This window comes from Cyprinus carpio, chromosome B21, assembly GCF_018340385.1.
Source record: "Cyprinus carpio isolate SPL01 chromosome B21, ASM1834038v1, whole genome shotgun sequence".
Taxonomy (NCBI): Eukaryota; Metazoa; Chordata; class Actinopteri; order Cypriniformes; family Cyprinidae; genus Cyprinus; species Cyprinus carpio.
The window spans coordinates 13,660,551-13,678,902 of record NC_056617.1 but is presented as its reverse complement, the minus strand read 5'-3'; the positions used below and the strand labels follow the sequence as shown (position 1 = coordinate 13,678,902).

Below are 18,352 nucleotides of genomic sequence, written 5' to 3'. Positions count from 1 at the left end.
TACTGATAAGCTATATGCTAAAAAATATTTTTTTTTGTGATGTTGGTTTGACATTTCTGACTGTTGCGGGACCCGTCCAGCCATCAGGCAAGCTGTTCCTCACTGTGAAAAGATCGCGGGTGGACAAGCATAGTTCCATAATCAGGCTCTTTTGTGAAGTCCTTGGGAAGTGTTTAACTGGGGAGGGGAGGAGGGGTGATGGTGTTTCATTCGGGGAAGTTCCTGTGTGTTGGCCAGTTGTTCTATTTGGCTGTACTTTGCTTTTACCATCTGTTATTGTGCTTCTTTTTTTTTTTCTTCTTCAAAATAATTGTCTATATACTTCCTGTAGCACTTTTTGCAAGGACGGGAATACACTCTATATACGATAATGGTTCCCCTATCTGATATTCAATTTACATCCTGGAATGTAAGAGGTCTAAAGAAGATTGTAAAATTAAAACAAGTGTTGAACAGAATTAGGCAAATGAAAGCTAAAATAGTGTTCCTTCAGGAAACTCACTTAGTCCCAGAGGATGTGGTTACGGTGAGGAAGAGATGTCCAGGACAAGTGTTTTCGGCCTCTTTTAATTCATACAGTAGGGGGGTTCTTGTACTTATACATAAATCTATACCTTTACAAATAAGGGAGGTACATAATCATCCAAGCCGAGATCCTATCTGTTAGACTGAATTTAGTGAATGTTTATGGGCCCAATGTGGATAATCCGACTTTTTACAGAAATCTATTTTTAATATTGGCTGAACTGCCAGGATATTTTGTAATAGGAGGAGATTTTAATTGTGCTCTATATCCAGAATTAGATAGATCAACTAAATCAGACCTCTCTCACTTACAGACTAGAACAGAGTTAAAACAGTACATGCAAGATTTTAATTTAATAGATATATGGAGGAACAGACACCCGGATACTTTGACTTATTCATGCTACTCTAGCACTTATAAAACATTCTCTCGTATAGATTATTTTCTTTTATCTACTGATCTAATCTCCAAAGTTAGGAAATGCTGGTATGATAGCATATTAATTTCAGATCATGCTGCAGTTTCATTTACATTAAATTTTTCCTAATTTCTTATGCAGATCCCCAAGATGGCGCTTACATATAACTTGGTTGAGAGATCCCAAATTTTTGGAGTTCATTGATAAACAGATAGATAATTATTTTGAAATAAACATGAATCAAACATCTGCTTCAGTCAGGTGGGAAGCATTTAAAGCTTTTATAAGAGGGCAAATGATTAGTTACACAAATTATAAATATAAGCGCTGTCAAGTAAAAATGGTAGACCTTGAAAGCAAAATAAAGAAAATTGAATCTGAAATATACAAAAAATTACTTCTGATTCTCTTTTGGAACTGCACAAATTGAAAATTAAATATAATGAGCTTTCATTAGATCATGCAAAGAAAAGTTTGATGAGACTAAAACAGACTTATTATGAGGGTGGGGAGAGGGCGGGTAAGTTACTAGCCTGGCGTATTAAGCAGTTACAAACTGAAAGAGCCATAAATTCCATTCAGATAAAGGAGGGTGAGATAACAGTCGATCAAACTGAGATAAATGAGATATTTAGGAACTACTATCAGACTCTTTATAGCTCTGAATATTCGGAGAGTGCCGCAGAGAGACAAAAAGCTTTCCTGGATGCTTTGGACTTCAAGTCCACAGATTTGGGTTTCATGGTATCTCTTGAAGATGACCTAAAGTCTGAGGAACTGTTTGAGGCCATTATCAGTATGAAAGGAGGAAAGACCCCAGGGCCTGATGGCATACCAATAGAGTTATATAAAATTTTCCATCATAAGTTAATTCGCCCCCTTTTGGATATGTACCAGGAATCCCTGAATAATGGGTCTTTGCCTCCCTCTCTAAATACTGTGGTGATCACTTTGCTCTTAAAACCTGGCACGTCGCCAACTGATTGTGGTTCATATTGACCAATTTCTCTTAAATAATGATTTAAAGATTCTTTGCAAAGTGCTAGCAAAGAGATTAGAAATACATTTGCCCAAGCTTGTTCACATGGATCAAAATGGCTTTGTTTGGGGGAGGCAAGGATTGCATAATATTCGTAGAGTATTGAATATATTACATGAGAAATCTAATACTTGTGATAATGCACTACTCTCATTAGACGCTGAAAAAGCATTTGACAGGATTGAGTGGCAGTTCCTGTTCAAAACTATGGAAAGAATGGGGTTTGGGGATAAGTTTATGAAATGGGTACGGATCCTGTATGCTAACCCTTCAGCTGAGATATTAACAAATGGAACAGTATCTTCCCCTTTCAGGCTTTACAGGGGAACACACCAGGGCTGCCCGCTCTTTCCCTTGCTTTTCACCTTAGCGATCGAACCATTGGCTATGGCAATTCATATTCACATACATATTTCAGGTATTACAATTGGCTCCTCAGAACACCGCATTTCATTGTACGCAGATGATATAATTATATTCTCTTCTAATCTAAAACAGTCTATTCCTGCATTGCTAAATTTGATTGAAATGTTTAGAGAATTCTCAGGATATAAAATTAATAATTCTAAATCTGTGTTGCTGTTCCTCCATAAGGCAGAAAGGCTTCTCCCCCCAGTTCAGTCACCCTTTTACAATCTCACAAGAAGGTTTTACTTACCTCGGGATTAAAATTACACCAACTGTAAGTGAAATTGTATCAGCAAATTATAAGCCCATATCAGAATCTATAATTGGTCTGCTAAACAGATGGACAAAACTTCCCATTTCATTAATTGGCCGTGTTAATATATTAAAAATGTCAATTTTACCCAAATTGTTATATCTCTTCCAATCCATCCCCCTCCCTCCACATTCCTCTTTTTTTGTCCTAATGAAAAAAACTTTTACAAACTTCATTTGGAACAAAAAGCGCCCTCGTCTCAGGCTCTCCTTGCTGTACTTGCCTTATGATAGAGGGGGGTTAAACCTACCAAACTTAAAATGGTACTACTGGGCAGCTCAAATTAGAGCAGCAATGTTTTATTTTGAGAAAGATTATCCCCGACCTGGGTATCTATAGAGGCTCACTCTATTCCAATTCCTTTGAATTTATATTTGTATTCAGCTGATGCTAAGAAGTTAATTAAAGGTACTAAAAATCCATATACCAGAAACACTGTATCAGTTTGGTTTGAGGCTCTTGCTCATCTAGGTATCTTACCACAACTCTCGCGCTTTTCACCAGTTTTTGGTAATGAAAATTTCCGTCCTGGTAGAGCTGATCCAGGTTTTAAAATCTGGTCAATTCAAGGTATTTGTAAGGTGTCTGATCTCTATAATGAAGGAAACTTTATGTCTTTTGAAGAAATTATGACAAGGTTTGGAATTCCGCAAAAGCACTTTTTCAAATATTTGGAATTACGTAGCTTCATTCTGTCAAGACAAGGCCAAAGTTTGGTTGAGCCTCCTCTCTCTACTTTGGAAAATAATACACTTAACTGTTTCAAAGGTAGAGGACAGATATCTGTGTTATATAAACAGTTTGTGGCCAAATCTAAAGAATCATTTAATGACAGACTTCAAGCATGGCGCTCTGAACTGCAGGCTGATATAACTGAGGAAGAGCGGCAAATAGCATGTTTAAAAGCCCAAACTCAGACAACGAGTACATATTTGAGACTGCTTCAGTATAAATGGTTGAGTAGACAATATATCACTCCAGTTAAGTTACATCACTTCAACCCGAATATTCCTGATATATGCTACAAATGTAAACAAGAGAAGGGAAACTTTATTCCATTGTATGTGGGAATGCACTAAAGTTAATTGTTTTTTGGGTTAAAAATATTGAATATTATAAGTCAAATTATTGGTAAAGTAATTCCTCTTGATCCCAGGTTGTGTATATTACAGATTTGTCCTCTGAACTTTAAAATGATCAAACATGAAAGATTGTTGTTAAATCTCTGTTTGCTGGAAGCTAAACGTGTAATTGCATGTTCTTGGAAAAAAGAAGAAAGTCCTGAAGTGTCTCAATGGATAAAGGGGATGACCTCATGCCTTGCCTTAGAAAAGATTACCTTTTTTTTGAAAAAAAAAAAAAAAAATAATTAAAGTATTTTGGTCCATCTGGAAAGTGTTCTATGACTTTTTGGAGAGTCTAGATGGTGACTCTTTTGTGGAATTGATGGACATTGAAAGTATATAGACAAGTATGTTATTGCTGTATTCTTTTTTAATTTTTAATTTTTTTATTTTAGTATATTTATGTATTTATTTTTAAGGTTATTGTTGAGTTCACTTACGTATTACTATTTTTATTTATGTATTTATTTATTTTATTATTATTATTATTATTATTTTTTTTATGTATATATAGGTAATATATGTGCATGTCATAATGAAAAATTTAACTCGTCTTAATTTGTATGTAAATCTTTGAAAATAAAATTATTGTTCAAAAAAAAAGTTTACATGTGATGTCTGTCACAGAGTTGTTTAGTGGCAAATATTTTTTTGATTCATGATGCATCAAATATATAAATATTTGACAGTTAGTTCATTAAAGATGTGTTTCATACGCCTCTGCTGCATTGTTGATTATTCGTTGTAGCTATTAGACTTGTAAAGAAAAATATCAGAAAAGTGTATTAGTCCTATATTGATTCTGTAAACCGTGTACAATATGCTTTTCTTAGCACAGGAGTAGCGCAGGCATTTGACGCGGAGTGATAACAGTTTGAATATTCATGATCGTAACTTCCACTTTTTATGACTGCGAATGCGCAGCTAAGAGAAAGAACGTGGGGGAAAAAAATATTGTATGGTTGGGTGGGGGGCCTTGGAGATAATTGGCCCCGGGGCCCTTGCAAGTCATAATCCGTCCCTGCATGTCTGTGGTCAAAAATTAAAATGATTTATGCCTTCGTTATTAGTATGCCTACATTATTAGTATTTCATTATTGTAAAGAGTAAGTTTAAGGCTGTGGTAGGTGTAGACATTAATAAAACACAATCTAACAGGTAGAAAATTAAATTAGAAACATCTCAACTTTTCAGAACGCAGGAATTGCACCGCTGGTCATGTGACATAAAACAACGAATCAGCTTCATCCTTTCCCGTAAGAAAAAAAAGAAAGCTAAGCCAAGATGAAAAAACAGCTGATCATAGCTGTACAAGGATAGCCATTTTTTAAATGAATTTAGTAGCAGAGCTACTGCAAGGTTGTTTTAGTGCTGGAAATCCATTTATCCTTTGCTGAAAATTTTGTGTCTTCATGGAGAGCAGGTCATGGTTGCTTAGCAACGGCAGACGCCACGGGAGTGCAAGCATAGAGCGCAGGCTACAGAGTGCTTTGGAAAAAAGGAGAAAGCGGCGCGCCTAGCATTTTCCACGCGTTTTCAGGCGTGACATGCAAATATGGTTTTGTTTTGAAGGGGAAAAATGCATATTTCTGGACTCAGTCGAGACCGATCAGAACATTTGGCGAGTCCAATGACCAAGTCCGAGTGCAAACACCAACAAGTCCGAAACGATAGAAAAATGTCTCGAGTTCGAGAACGGAGTACTACAGCCCTACTTATTTTATTAGAGAAATTTAGTAAATTGGTGAGCTACCGAAATGACTGCTCAACCAAATATACCAAAATCTCAATTATCAGCAACACTGTATATCAATGCAAAAGGAAAAGTGCCCGTTTTAGATAATTTAACTGCTCAACATTTTAATCGCCTTTCTTGCAGTTAGTTTAAATGGTTCTGCAGTGTAAAAATTATTACACAAACATTAAATAATTTAATTACATTCTTAAAAGACAACACCTACTTGCAATTAAGTGATATTTATCATTTAGATTAAACATTTATTCAATGGAAAAAATAGGGAACTTTGCCTTATGCTTTACTATGATAAAAGCATTATAACATCTATGAAGAGCTTCTATGAAAGCAGACCTTCTCCTGGTGTCTTTGTTCCATTTCTACCAGTTGACTCTGATGTTCCATATCAATGGCAGACATGAGCTTGCGCTCATCACACAATATCTTCTGCATATCCAGCACATTGGCCTTTTCCTGCTTCAGCTCACTCTCCAGCTTGGCATTAGCCGCCTTGGAAGCTACAACCTGAAACAGGTGCACAGAAATTAGTCAACCTTATTACACGACACAAAACAAATAGCTCCATAAAATAAGCCAATAATGTGTTCTGTGTGAATGGTAGAAAGTCTACCTCAGACACACTGTGACTGACAGACTTGATAACAATAGAACAAAACTGAAGCTTATCTGAATAATTTTAATTTTTAGTTAAACTTTGGAAGCAATTGACATTCTATTTTTACACTTTTGGCATAGTGTGTTCATCAAACTGCAAATTACAGAAACTCCAAAAAAAAAAAAAAAAAAAAAAAAAAAAAAAAAAAAAAAAAAAAAAGCAGTAAAAAGCCACAAGAAGCCATGGTTTACAGTGATTTTACAGCTAAGCTGTTTTAAAAATAACTAAACCATGGCTTTAGGAGGCTTACTGCTTTTATAAAATGGATACTTCATAAGACAAGGTTCTATAAAATAAAAACAGCAACAAGAATGGTTGCCAAGCAACACACAGACACAATAGCAATATACTGATGTAAGGTTACAGCTGTGTTTATAGCGAGTTGTATGACCTCTTTGAATGATGCTAGGCTAAACAATCAAAGACTGGAACTATGCCCATAAGTGTATAATCTATAATCCATGGTAATACGTCTCAGAGTGAAGTGCAGCACCGGTGCATCTTCAGCATTATCAGCATCTCCAAGTGGCTTGTTTAATTTTTTTTATTTTTTTATTTAAATTTAATGCACATTTGGAAACACAAAGGCCCAATCCCATTTCTGGGATGTCTCGATTCTCTTTTGGTTGGAGGGAGAGGGGTAAAGGGAAAGGGCTATTTAGCACTTCAAACTAAGATTTTTCAGGACCACACTTCAAATGAAGGGGTATGAATTATCTCAGCATAAACCGGCTACAGCGGCCACATGACTGCTGAAGCGAACAAAAATAACCATGTAAGCATTATTGGCATTAATAAAGATTTTACATTACATTTACATTCATTTATTTAGCAGACACTTTTATCTAAAGCAACTTACAAACGGGGACAATGAAAGCATCAAAATCAACAAGAGCAATAATATGCAAGTGCTATAACAAGTCTGAGTTTCTTAATGCAGTACACATAGCAAGGTTTTTATTTAATTATATAATAAAGAAAACAAATAGAAAAGAGCAAGCTGTTGATAAAAAAAAAAAAAATGATGGAATAAAAAAAGATTAGAAAAGCTAGTGTTATTTAAATGTTTATTTTTTTAAGAAAACAAGCAGTAAATGAGGTTTTTTTTTTTTTTAAAGTTTTTTTTAAAAGAACAGAATTAGAATAGAGAGTGCTAGGGTTAGAGGGCCAAATAAAGATGGAAGAGATGTGTTTTTAGCTGATTCTTGAAGATGCTTGGATTGAGTTGGGCAGGTCATTTCACCAAGAGGAAACATTTAATTTAAAAGTCTGTGAAAGTGTTTTTGTGTCTCTTTGGGATGGGCACTATAAAGCAAAGTTCACTTGCAGAACGCAAGCTTCTAGAGGGCACATAAGTCTAAAATAAGGAATTTAGGTAAAGGGGTGCAGAGCCAGTGGTGGTTTTGTAGGCAAACATTAATGCCTTGAACTTTATGCGAGCAGCTATTGGTAGCCAGTGCAAATTGATAATCAGAGGTGTGACGTGCATTCTTTTTGGCTTATTAAAAATTTATCTTGCTGCCACGTTCTGGATTATTTGTAAAGGTTTGATAGAACTGGCTGGAAGACCTACCTAGAGAGCATTGCAATTAGGGATGTCAATGATTAATCGATGATCGATTAATTGTCAATAAGAGATGCAATCGATTAAAGCAATCATGGTCGATTAACCTGTTTGTCTGCGTGCAGCTCATGCGCAAAACAAGTGCGAGCGGCTGTGAGTGAGGGTGACGGTATATAAACGCATCAACATTCATTCATAATATACAAATTAAGCTTTTAATGTGATTTAAACTTTAAAAGTACATTAAAACAGAAACAACACAAAGTTATTCAACATGGAAAGCAATAGAAATGTAGTAACTATGTCATTTCCCCAGATAATTGTTTCATATTGTGCACTTTGCAGGGCTGAGGGACACAGGACAGAAAGGGTATCAACTTGTTCCTACGACTTATTAATTTGTGGCAACTGTCCATGTTTCATTAATTTGTTTCTTAAGTTACCCATGGTTTAACTGAAATAAGGGAACAAATTAATAAATCGAACGAATTCTTAATTCATGAAATCTTTCATTTCCCTTCCCATGTTTACAACAGTAAGAGATGCGAAAACAGTGATTAAAAGTGAAAGGCAATAAAATAAACATGCGAAATTAGAGGGTTAGATGGTGATATTTTAGGAAAAGAAACAATACCTAAAATTCGTGACCAACCGGTAAACCAGAAAAAAGCTGCGTAAATGTAGGCTATGGGCTGGAACGCATCCAAAAGCATGGAAGCGATCTAACATTTTCCAGCGAACCAATTATTCCTCTTAGGGATGCACCGGTTGACCGGCCATAAATCGGAACCGGCCGGTTTTTGCTCAATATACGCGATCGGCAATCGGCCGGTTTTTGGTCTTTTTTCGCCGGTTTTTCCGGAAGTGCGCCCGCGTGCACAGACTACATTGTAATCATTCGCTATCATGTCATTTGTGTATAAGTATTTCGAAATCTGTGCGCAGGACACGGGCAGTCGGAAGTGCAGAGTTACATGTCTGAGGCAGAGATAGCAGGAAGTGAACAGCCGCTGGTGTACTGGCGCACAAATAAGAGCCCCTTTCCTGCGCTCGCTGAAGCTGCGCAAGCGTACTGGACCTGTCCGCGCCCTGCACAAGCGTAGACAATGAAGGGATGTTCAGCTCAGCTTCTCGTGTGTTGGATGAGAAACGAAACAGACTAAGCTGTGACAAAACTGTTTTTTTTTTTTTTTTTTTTTTTTAAAGTAGAACTTGCATACACGTTTGAAAAGCCAGAAGTAAACCTCAGTTCTGTATAGGATGATTATTTTTATTTTAACTTAAAATTACATCGACTTAATTTGATTTAAAAATCACCTGCTGTAGCATACTGAAAAAAGTTTAATTCATCCAATTAAACAATTTTAGGGTAATGATTCACATCTATATTTTTTAACTTGAGACAATAATTATTTATTTTTCATTGGCTCAAGTAAACAAATATAGATGTGAATCATTACCCTAATTTTTTTTTTTTTTAATTGGACGAATGAAACACTTTGCCTCTTTGTTTTATACGCACCAACATTATTTGATTTTAACATTTTGGAATAATTTATTTATATAGCATACTTTTATTTAGTCTCACTGGTAAAGACCTTTTTTATTTAAAACCAAATTTAAAAACTAAAACAAATACTGAATGCTGATTAAGAAACATCATATTGAATATGTGTTGATTGTGTTGTTCGGATTTTAGAACTATGCAGTTGTTGCCTTTAATTTCACATGATTACAGTTAATCTTTTCATTTAAGGCCAGTTCTATGTAGTTTCTACCCAATTCAAAAACAAAAGCTAAATGCTGATGTCTGCACCATCTATGTTTGTATTGAATGTAGGCTACTTACTGTGCAGTTACTGCCGTTAATTTAAGATGGTTAAGGTAATTGTTTTCAATAGCCAAAAGCCAGTTTGGCCTATTAAATACAAAATAAACATCTTGTTAATGCATACTTTCCTTCTTTCTTGTTTGTTGCTTAAAGAAAAAAACAAAATCGGAAATTGGTATCGGAATCGGCCAGTTTGCTTGTAAAAAATCGGTATCGGAATCGGCCATGAAAATCATGATCGGTGCATCCCTAATTCCTCTAATAAACAAAGCTTATATACCACACTTGTCATAATCAGAGCTTATAATTTGAAAATAAATAAATGCTGGATTCAAAACAGCAATTAAAAGGCACTGTGACTGTTATGAGCCCAAGTCTTTGCTCGTTGTTTCCATTCTGCCCTCTTGTGTTCTCTCTGTGTATGTTTGTGTTTCAGATGGGCGGGTCCTGGAGATAATTTGCTGGAGGCTGTGATTGGTTCTCCTCTTCACCTGACCCAGATATAAGGACTGCCCCAAACACTCAATGGGGGCCATGATTGGGCCATCGCGTGTGCCTCTATAGTTTGCTGTTTGCCTTGCCATCGTTTAGTCTTTGAGTGTCTTACCAGAGAGATAGTGTGTTGGTGCTTAAGATTGTGAGTGTGATTGTGTTCTGTGATAATTCTGTTGTAGTGTTTTTCTTTGTCTCCATTCTGTGATATTTCTTGTTAACTTGACCCAAGCCTGATTGACTACGATTTTGGATTCCGATTGTAAATTGTTGGTTGTAAACTTTGTATATCTTTTGTAAATATTTTGTAATCATTTTTGTTAAGTTGAGGGATATAGGGGGTTAGACGGCATTTTATTTTGAAGTCACTTTTTCACATTGTTTTTGGTTTAGGGAGTCAGGTAAGTTGTAACTGTTTTTTGTTTTCTTTAATTTTGATTTAGGAAGTGTAGTGTGTTAACAAAAGATAATTTTTGTTTGTTATTTTGGCCTTGTCTGCCCCTGACGCTAACCCCGACTTGTAAATAAACTATTGTTATTCAACTTCTCTCTGGTCCTGAGACTCTGTTCCTTTTCCTGTTACGGCTGACCCCTAGACGGTCATAACAGTGACCGACACAGACAATACGTTTTCCCGGAGCATTCAATGATGTCACTAAATGGTGATGCGGAGCATTGTTCACAAGTTTCTGCATGGACCTAACTAGCCTAGGGCACAGGTTTTCAAGCCCTGGTTCAAAATGGGATGCTTTAAGGATAATGTATAGCCTATATAATTAGGGTTGGTAATCGTTAGAAATTTTCCGATTCCGGTTCCATTAAAATCATTAAATAACTATAAAAAAATAGTGGTTAGGAAAAATGCACAATACTCAACCTCTCAATGCTACAATACTGTTTATTACTTACTGTCATCTTAATTTAAAGGTTGGCAAAGTCAAAATTCAACATATATTACAGTATACGGATCTTCATAAGTAGGGTTGGGTATTGTTAGAAATTTTCTGATTCCGGTTCCATTTAAATTAACTATTATTATTATTATTTTTTATTTTTACTATTTTACCTTCATTGAATGTAGTTTTGCTGTAAGGTATTAAGTAATGTTGAGTAATGCTAGTCCATCAATCAGCATGTGCTTCAAAGTTGATGTTTTTTACACCATTTTTCAAACAGGAATATGCTGTTCGGCCAAATAGTCTCTTGAGGGCTAATACACTTGTTCATTTCCCTAAATTAATGAAATATAAACTGTTATACTTATAACCATGTATTACACACACTCCATAAAGCCCCTATTTTACAAATAATAATGCAGTCAGAAGACGGTGTGATGCAATGAGTGGTTTCCACATTCTTAAACATTTAAAATGCATGAAAAATATTTTATATCACTTTGTTTATCACTCTTGAAATGACTTGTACACTAAATAATCTAACCCTCATGCTTACATAACAATAGCAGTCTGTTTATTTAGTGGTCCAAGTTGAAGTCAGTATGTTTATATTAATGAGAATATGGGACAAATATAATGTAATTTAGTGGCGGCAGGTGCTGCCCATACATGAACAGTCAGACAAAATGACGTGCATAGTTATCAAAGGCGCGAGTGCCTGTACAGTCGTGTGAAATATGAGTTCGGTATTTAAAACCCGGCGCGTCTGTGGAACGCGCGTCACTGGAATCAGTGTGCTCAGTAATTAAACAGGCAGGGTGGCGTTTCTGTTATTTGGTTTGTGACATCCTTTACGGGAAACGCCGAATCGTCAGAATACCAGCGGAAGGCTGCTCACTGCGCTTGGTCACGTGTCGCACCAGAACAGTGTTTCGGAACCGAAACTTAGAAATTGCTTATGGTTTTGATTCTTTTTAAAGAACAGAACCGGTTCTGAATAAGAACTGGTTTTCGGTTCCCAAACCTATTAAGTAATAGGCCTAAAATAACAATTTGTTTTCATAAAATAAAAAAAAATCTCTCTCTCTCTGGAACACACTGAACAAAGAGATTAGAGCAGCTAAAAGGACCTACTCTAAAAAGTTGGAAGACCAGTTTACTTCCAACGACTCAACTTCAGTATGGAAAGGACTGAGAGCCATTACCAACTACAAGACACCATCCCCCTGCACTGAGGCTAATCAACGACTTGCTAACGACCTGAATGGGTTTTATTGTAGATTTGAAACACCCCACATCCATTCTGATCATCTCTCTACACAACCATTAACACCTCCATCAATACCCCTCTCCCCCCCTCCTGCTCTTCAAATCAGTGAAAACGATGTGCGCCAGGTCTTCAGGAAGAACAAAAGAAAAGCACCAGGCCCAGATGGTGTTACACCAGCCTGTCTGAGAACCTGTGCTGACCAATTGGCCCCCATCTTTTCATAGATCTTCAACAGATCTCTGGAGTTGTGTGAAGTACCGTCCTGCTTCAAACGCTCCACCATCATCCCCGTTCCAAAGAAACCCAAGATAACAGGACTTAACGACTACAGACCTGTGGCTCTAACATCTGTCGTCATGAAGTCATTTGAAAAACTGGTTCTGGCTTACCTGAAGGACATCACTGGATCCTTACTGGACCCCCTGCAGTTTGCTTACCGAGCAAACAGGTCCGTGGATGATGCAATCAACATGGGATTGCACTTCATCCTGCAACATCTGGACAAAACAGGGATTTATGTGAGGATCCTGTTTGTGGACTTTAGTTCGGCTTTCAACACCATCATCCCAACAGCCCTCCAGACCAAACTGACCCAGCTCTCTGTTCCTAGCTCTATCTGTCAGTGGATCACCAGCTTTCTGACAGATAGGCAACAGCTAGTGAGACTGGAGAAATTCATGTCAAACAGCTGCTCCACCAACACTGGTGCCCCTCAGGGATGTAGTGGTTCTCAAACCTGTCCTAGAGTACCCCACAACGACTGCACCTCCAAAGACACCTCTGTCAAGCTCCTGAAGTTTGCAGACGACACTACAGTCATCGGCCTCATTCAGGACGGTGACGAGTCTGCTTACAGACAAGAGGTTGAGCAGCTGGCTGTCTGGTGCAGTCTTAACAACCTGGAGCTGAACACTCTCAAAACAGTGGAGATGATTTTGGACTTCAGGAGAAATCCCCCTGCACTCCCCCCACTCACCATCATGAACAGCACTGTGGCTGCAGTGGAGTCATTCAGATTCCTGGGAACCACCATCTCTCAGGACCTGAAGTGGGACAATCACATTGACTCCATTGTTAAAAAGGCTCAACAAAGGTTATACTTCCTTCGCCAGCTGAGGAAGTTTAACCTCCCACAGGAGCTGCTGAAACAGTTCTACTCAGCCGTCATTGAGTCTGTCCTGTGCACTTCAATAACTGTCTGGTTTGGTTCAGCTACAAAATCAGACATCAGAAGACTACAGAGAACGGTTCGGACTGCTGAAAGAATTATTGGTGCTCCCCTGCCCACCCTTCAAGAACTGTATACATCCAGAGTGAGGAAAAGGGCTCAGAAAATCACTCTGGATCCCTCTCATCCAAGTTACCCCTTTTTTGAACTTTTGCCATCTGGCCGGCGCTTCAGAGCCGCAAATACCAGGACGGACAGGCACAAGAACAGTTTCTTCCCCCAGGCAATCTACCTCATTAACAGTTAAATGTTCACCACTTATGCAAAAAATGTGCAATATTCTTATATTTATTTGTTACCCCTCCATCCAAGTACATCCCTGCATCTTACTCTATTCTAATCCATTGTCATCTATAGCACAACTGTTCATACAATTTATTTATTTGCAATTTGTTTTTTTGTTGTTGTTGCCTCTGTGTACTGGAAGCTTATGTCACTAAAACAAATTCCTTGTATGCGTAAGCATACTTGGCAATAAAGCTCTTTCTGATTCTGACTTGGCCAGGTTGAGTTGAAGGTGATGGTCCTTCATCCAGCAAGGAATGTCTGTTAGACAAGCTGAGATGCGAGCACCTAGTCGGATCATCAGGATGCAATGAGAGGTAGAGTTGAGTGTCATCAGCATAGCAGTGGTATGAAAAGTCATGTTATTGAATGACAGAACCTAGTGAGGAATGTAGACAGAGAAGAGAAGTGGTCAAAGAACTGAGCCCTGAGGCACTCCAGTAGTTAGATGTTGTGACTTGGACATCTCTTTAAGTTACTTTGAAGGACCTATCTGAGAGGAAAGACTCAAACCACTGGAGTGCAGTTCCTGAGATGCCCTTTGCCAATAGGGTTGACAGGAGGATCTGGTGGTCAACCATGTCAAAAGCAGCGGACAGATCCAGCAAGAAAAGTATTGAAGATTTGGAATCCACTCTTGCCAGTCTTAAGGCTTCAACAAATGGGAGCAAGGCAGTCTAGACCGAATGCCCACAACTGAAACCATACAAATCAATCAAAAAAGTGTTTTTGCAATGCAAGGAAGAAGGGAAACCGGTCTGCAGTTATCTAAAAGAGATGGGTTAAGGGTGGGTTTCTTAAGTAGTGGGTAGTGTTAACCCTCTGGAGTCGATTAAAGTGTATACGCGTTTTGGGGTATTTTCTCCTGATAACCCCGAAAAGAACATAAAATAACACTTTCAGTTTTGATCGTACAGATAAGAGCAATACATCAATCGAATCTGTAAAGGGTCTACTTTTTTTGTATACAGACATAATAACAACAAAACTTTGTGCACTTATAAAATAAAGATAACAAACAAGGAGTGCTGTCTGCAGCCTTTGTCTAAAATGAACTGTAACTCAGTGAATACTCAAAACAGAGACATGAGAGAGATATCTATAGAAAGCCTGACATGTCTACTTTTAAACTAAACAAGTGCTGCCGAAAACAAATATTCTGTGATAAAGTAATCCATATGAAAACAACGCGATGTCCGTTTTTCACGTCTCCCTTCACTATCTTCTAATGCGACCACGCCCCCGCGCTGAACGGGCTATTGAGATGATAATGTTTCACTGAAGCGCACGGCTTGAATACGCCCACACAACAGAAGACAACGCAGCGAGATTGTTCTTTAAGTTTTTTTTATTTTACTGTTTGCTTCGCGATGAGAGGAATAAGACATAATTCACCCCAAAAAGATGTGATGTGGTTGAGGATTTGAGATTTTGATTTCCTCAGAAAAAAAGAATGAAGCACTTTATTTAGCAGAGATCATAAACATGAGTAAGTCTCTTTTTATTTATTTATACACTTGTACTAGTTTTCACATAACGTGTAAACATTTTACTAGTTAGACTTTTTCCAAAGACTTTTCCAAACTATAATTCCTGACTAAATGTATAATCAAGTGAAATATTATGAAGTTTCAATAACAATATACACTACTATACCATTCAAAAGCTTGATGTAAATAATATAAATGTACCAATAAATGTAACTGTAACAAATGTAACAAACAATGCTGTTCTTTCAATTTATCCCCCCTAAAAAACCTGAAAAAAATATTCTCAGCTCTTTTCAACATTAATAATAATAATAATAATAATAATAATAATAATGATAATAATAACAATAAATGTTTTTTTTTTGTAGAAAATAAGATTGTTAAAAGGATTTCTGAAGGATTGTGTGACTGGAGTAATGATGCAAAAAATTCAGTTTGAAAGTCAGCTTTGATTGTTCCTAATAAACTGGTTTAACTGCACTCACAAGTGAATATTAAATTATATTGTGGGATAATTAAATATATTCTAAATAAACTACAAACATAAAATTATATACATTTATTTTGTACTCACATTCTTTCTTGTAACTCATCCCTCTCAGTAACACAGCTGACTGAATGGCTCATTATGCAGCTCATTATGCAGGCCTTTGTCTTCTCAGGTGTGAATTCATGATAGTTGACACCTACTCGCATATGACTTTTACCAACAAAAAGTGTCTAAGAAAATTTAAATCAATATATTGTTTTCTATAAGTGAGTAAACAAGATGATTTTCACATAATTTAGAAAGAAAAATTCTAGGCTACAAGCTCCAGTTCTCAAAAGTCCCAGGAACCAATGTTCTGTATGTGTTTTATTGCCTTATTCAAGTGATTTAACACTTTTAGTTTTTCACTAACCACGCATAACATTTTTTTTCTTAAAAACACAATCATGTACATACATGCTGCTCACATATTATTATAGCCCAGTTTGTGATTACAGTGAGATTAGACTTTAGCCATTTAGATATTTATAAGAAACTGAAAAAAAGCACAAATGTCAGGGCATGACAAAACTTCTCCAGGTCCCAAAAATACCCTTAGACTCCAGAGGGTTAATTTTGTCAGCTATTTTCAATTTTAGTCTTAGTCCCGTGTTAAATGTCCTTGTTAGTTTTTATCTAGTGTTGTTTTGGTCAACGAAAATTATGACTAAATATCATCGTCAATGAACCTTTATCATGTGATGAAAACGAGACGAGATGCAACGTAAATGCTGGTGATGTGACGATGACTATAATTAAATGTATAATGCAATATTGTTGATGAATAAAAACAAGACTAAATGTGGTTTACAAAAAAAAATATGCTTAAATGTCTCTTCATTTTCATTGACCAAAACGAGACAAAACTAAATGTTTTAACGTTATTTCGTCTCGTTTAGTCATTATTATTATTTTGCAGTATTTCTGTTTCCTGTGTCTCACTGCGCAGACGCGACCGACGTCATTTCCTCAAGTCCCACTCGCGGCAGAAGATGACAACAAACAACGTTACGGGCAATTTATTGGATGCCGGCTGCCGTAAAATCCCATAGAAGAAGAATAAGAAGAAAGTTAAGCAGGATTTATACTTACGCCTTATTAATTATATGCCTGGCTCTGCTGACTGCGAGCGCACCTTGCCAAACGGACAAGGGTTTTATACTTGTCACGTTCGCCGTTGTACTATTCTTTGAAATGACAGGGGAGTGAATAGGAGCAATTGTCCTCTAAAATCATAGGGAATCACTGGTGAGAAGTCATTTGCCAGTACAAGTCTTGTGATGAATGAGTTGATGAATTAATTTCTTTATGTACAAACTTAAAACAATCTTAAACTATTGGCTGTATTACGCATCAAACACAAGACAACTTTAAGCAAATAGTGTATAATTAATATCTAAATGAATTCTAATTCTATTTTATACAATAAAAAATAAAACGTACTTCAAATAAGAAGCCTTGGACAAACTATGCAAATTATTTTTTCCAAAAAAAGCGTTTTCTGTCAAAAAGCACCTGATGGAGTTTGAACTTCACATTAAACTGCTTCTGTTTCACACAAACGTCGACATAGACATGTGTTCGGCTAAAATTGCTCTGAACTCGTGCATGTTCGGATGCGGAGCTATGCGGAAAGTTACAAAAAACGCTGTGCACTCCGCCACGCGAATAGTTCGAGTGCACTCAAAGCGAACTTCCAGCAACACCGCGATGACATCATATTTTCCACGCTCACCCAAGCGAAATTGCAGACGCGTAGAGTATAAATCAGCCTTGACCATAGACTGTATAAAAACAGGCCTTGACACAGAGAAAGGGACCGATGGCCGGCCAGCCAGGGTTCGTCTTTGGGAGAAAAATTAGCAAATTATTATTATTATTATTTTGTTATTGTTTTTATTTCATCTAAATTTATGTGTGTGTACTTCTAACATGTTTGGTTGGTAAAAAAAATATTGTAAATTCAAATCAAAGTCTTCCGTGTCTGGAATGAATGTATTCTTGAGTATATAAGGTAACAATAATATAATAAGATAACCTTGTTTGAAATGAGTTTGGCTAAAAGAAAATTTTGGTTTCGTCTATACTTCTAGGTAACTTGTACTATCTCGACTGGGTTAAACAGAATCGCATTACTAAAAAGAGACTAAAATACCATTTTCATGGAATAAACTAGAATAAAATGTCATCAGTTTTCGTCGACTAAAACTAGACTAGACTAAAAAGAGTATGAACGTTACTAATGAATGACACATTCATTTTAAATCGCTAAACTCCAGCTTGTTTGTCAGTGTTTTTAGATCATAGGCGGCAGCGCTTCCGCAATGAGCAGCGAGCGCATGGTTGCCAGATTGCTTAAAATAACCAAAACACTGGGCAGAAAATGTGTCCTTATAACAACAAAGCTCTGATTCAGGGATTTGAACTTTTAATATCTGACAACCGCACTCATGAAAGCTCGCATAATAGAGGCGTGTAGAGCAGTCCACAATAACATTTTTCTCCTCTTTTTTTTTTTGATGAAAATA

The 18,352-nt window shown here is 36.8% G+C and overlaps 1 protein-coding gene across 2 annotated transcripts in view; it reads right to left on the bottom strand.

The window, feature by feature from the left end:
* kif4 (kinesin family member 4) overlaps window positions 1-18,352 on the bottom strand; it is a 233,219-nt gene that overhangs the window by 39,327 nt on the left and 175,540 nt on the right. For both annotated transcript variants that reach the window (XM_042748267.1, XM_042748268.1), the window contains exon 24: window positions 5,918-6,088. In XM_042748267.1, coding sequence (XP_042604201.1) covers window positions 5,918-6,088 — 171 coding nt within the window. The remainder of the gene's footprint in view (window positions 1-5,917; window positions 6,089-18,352) is intronic.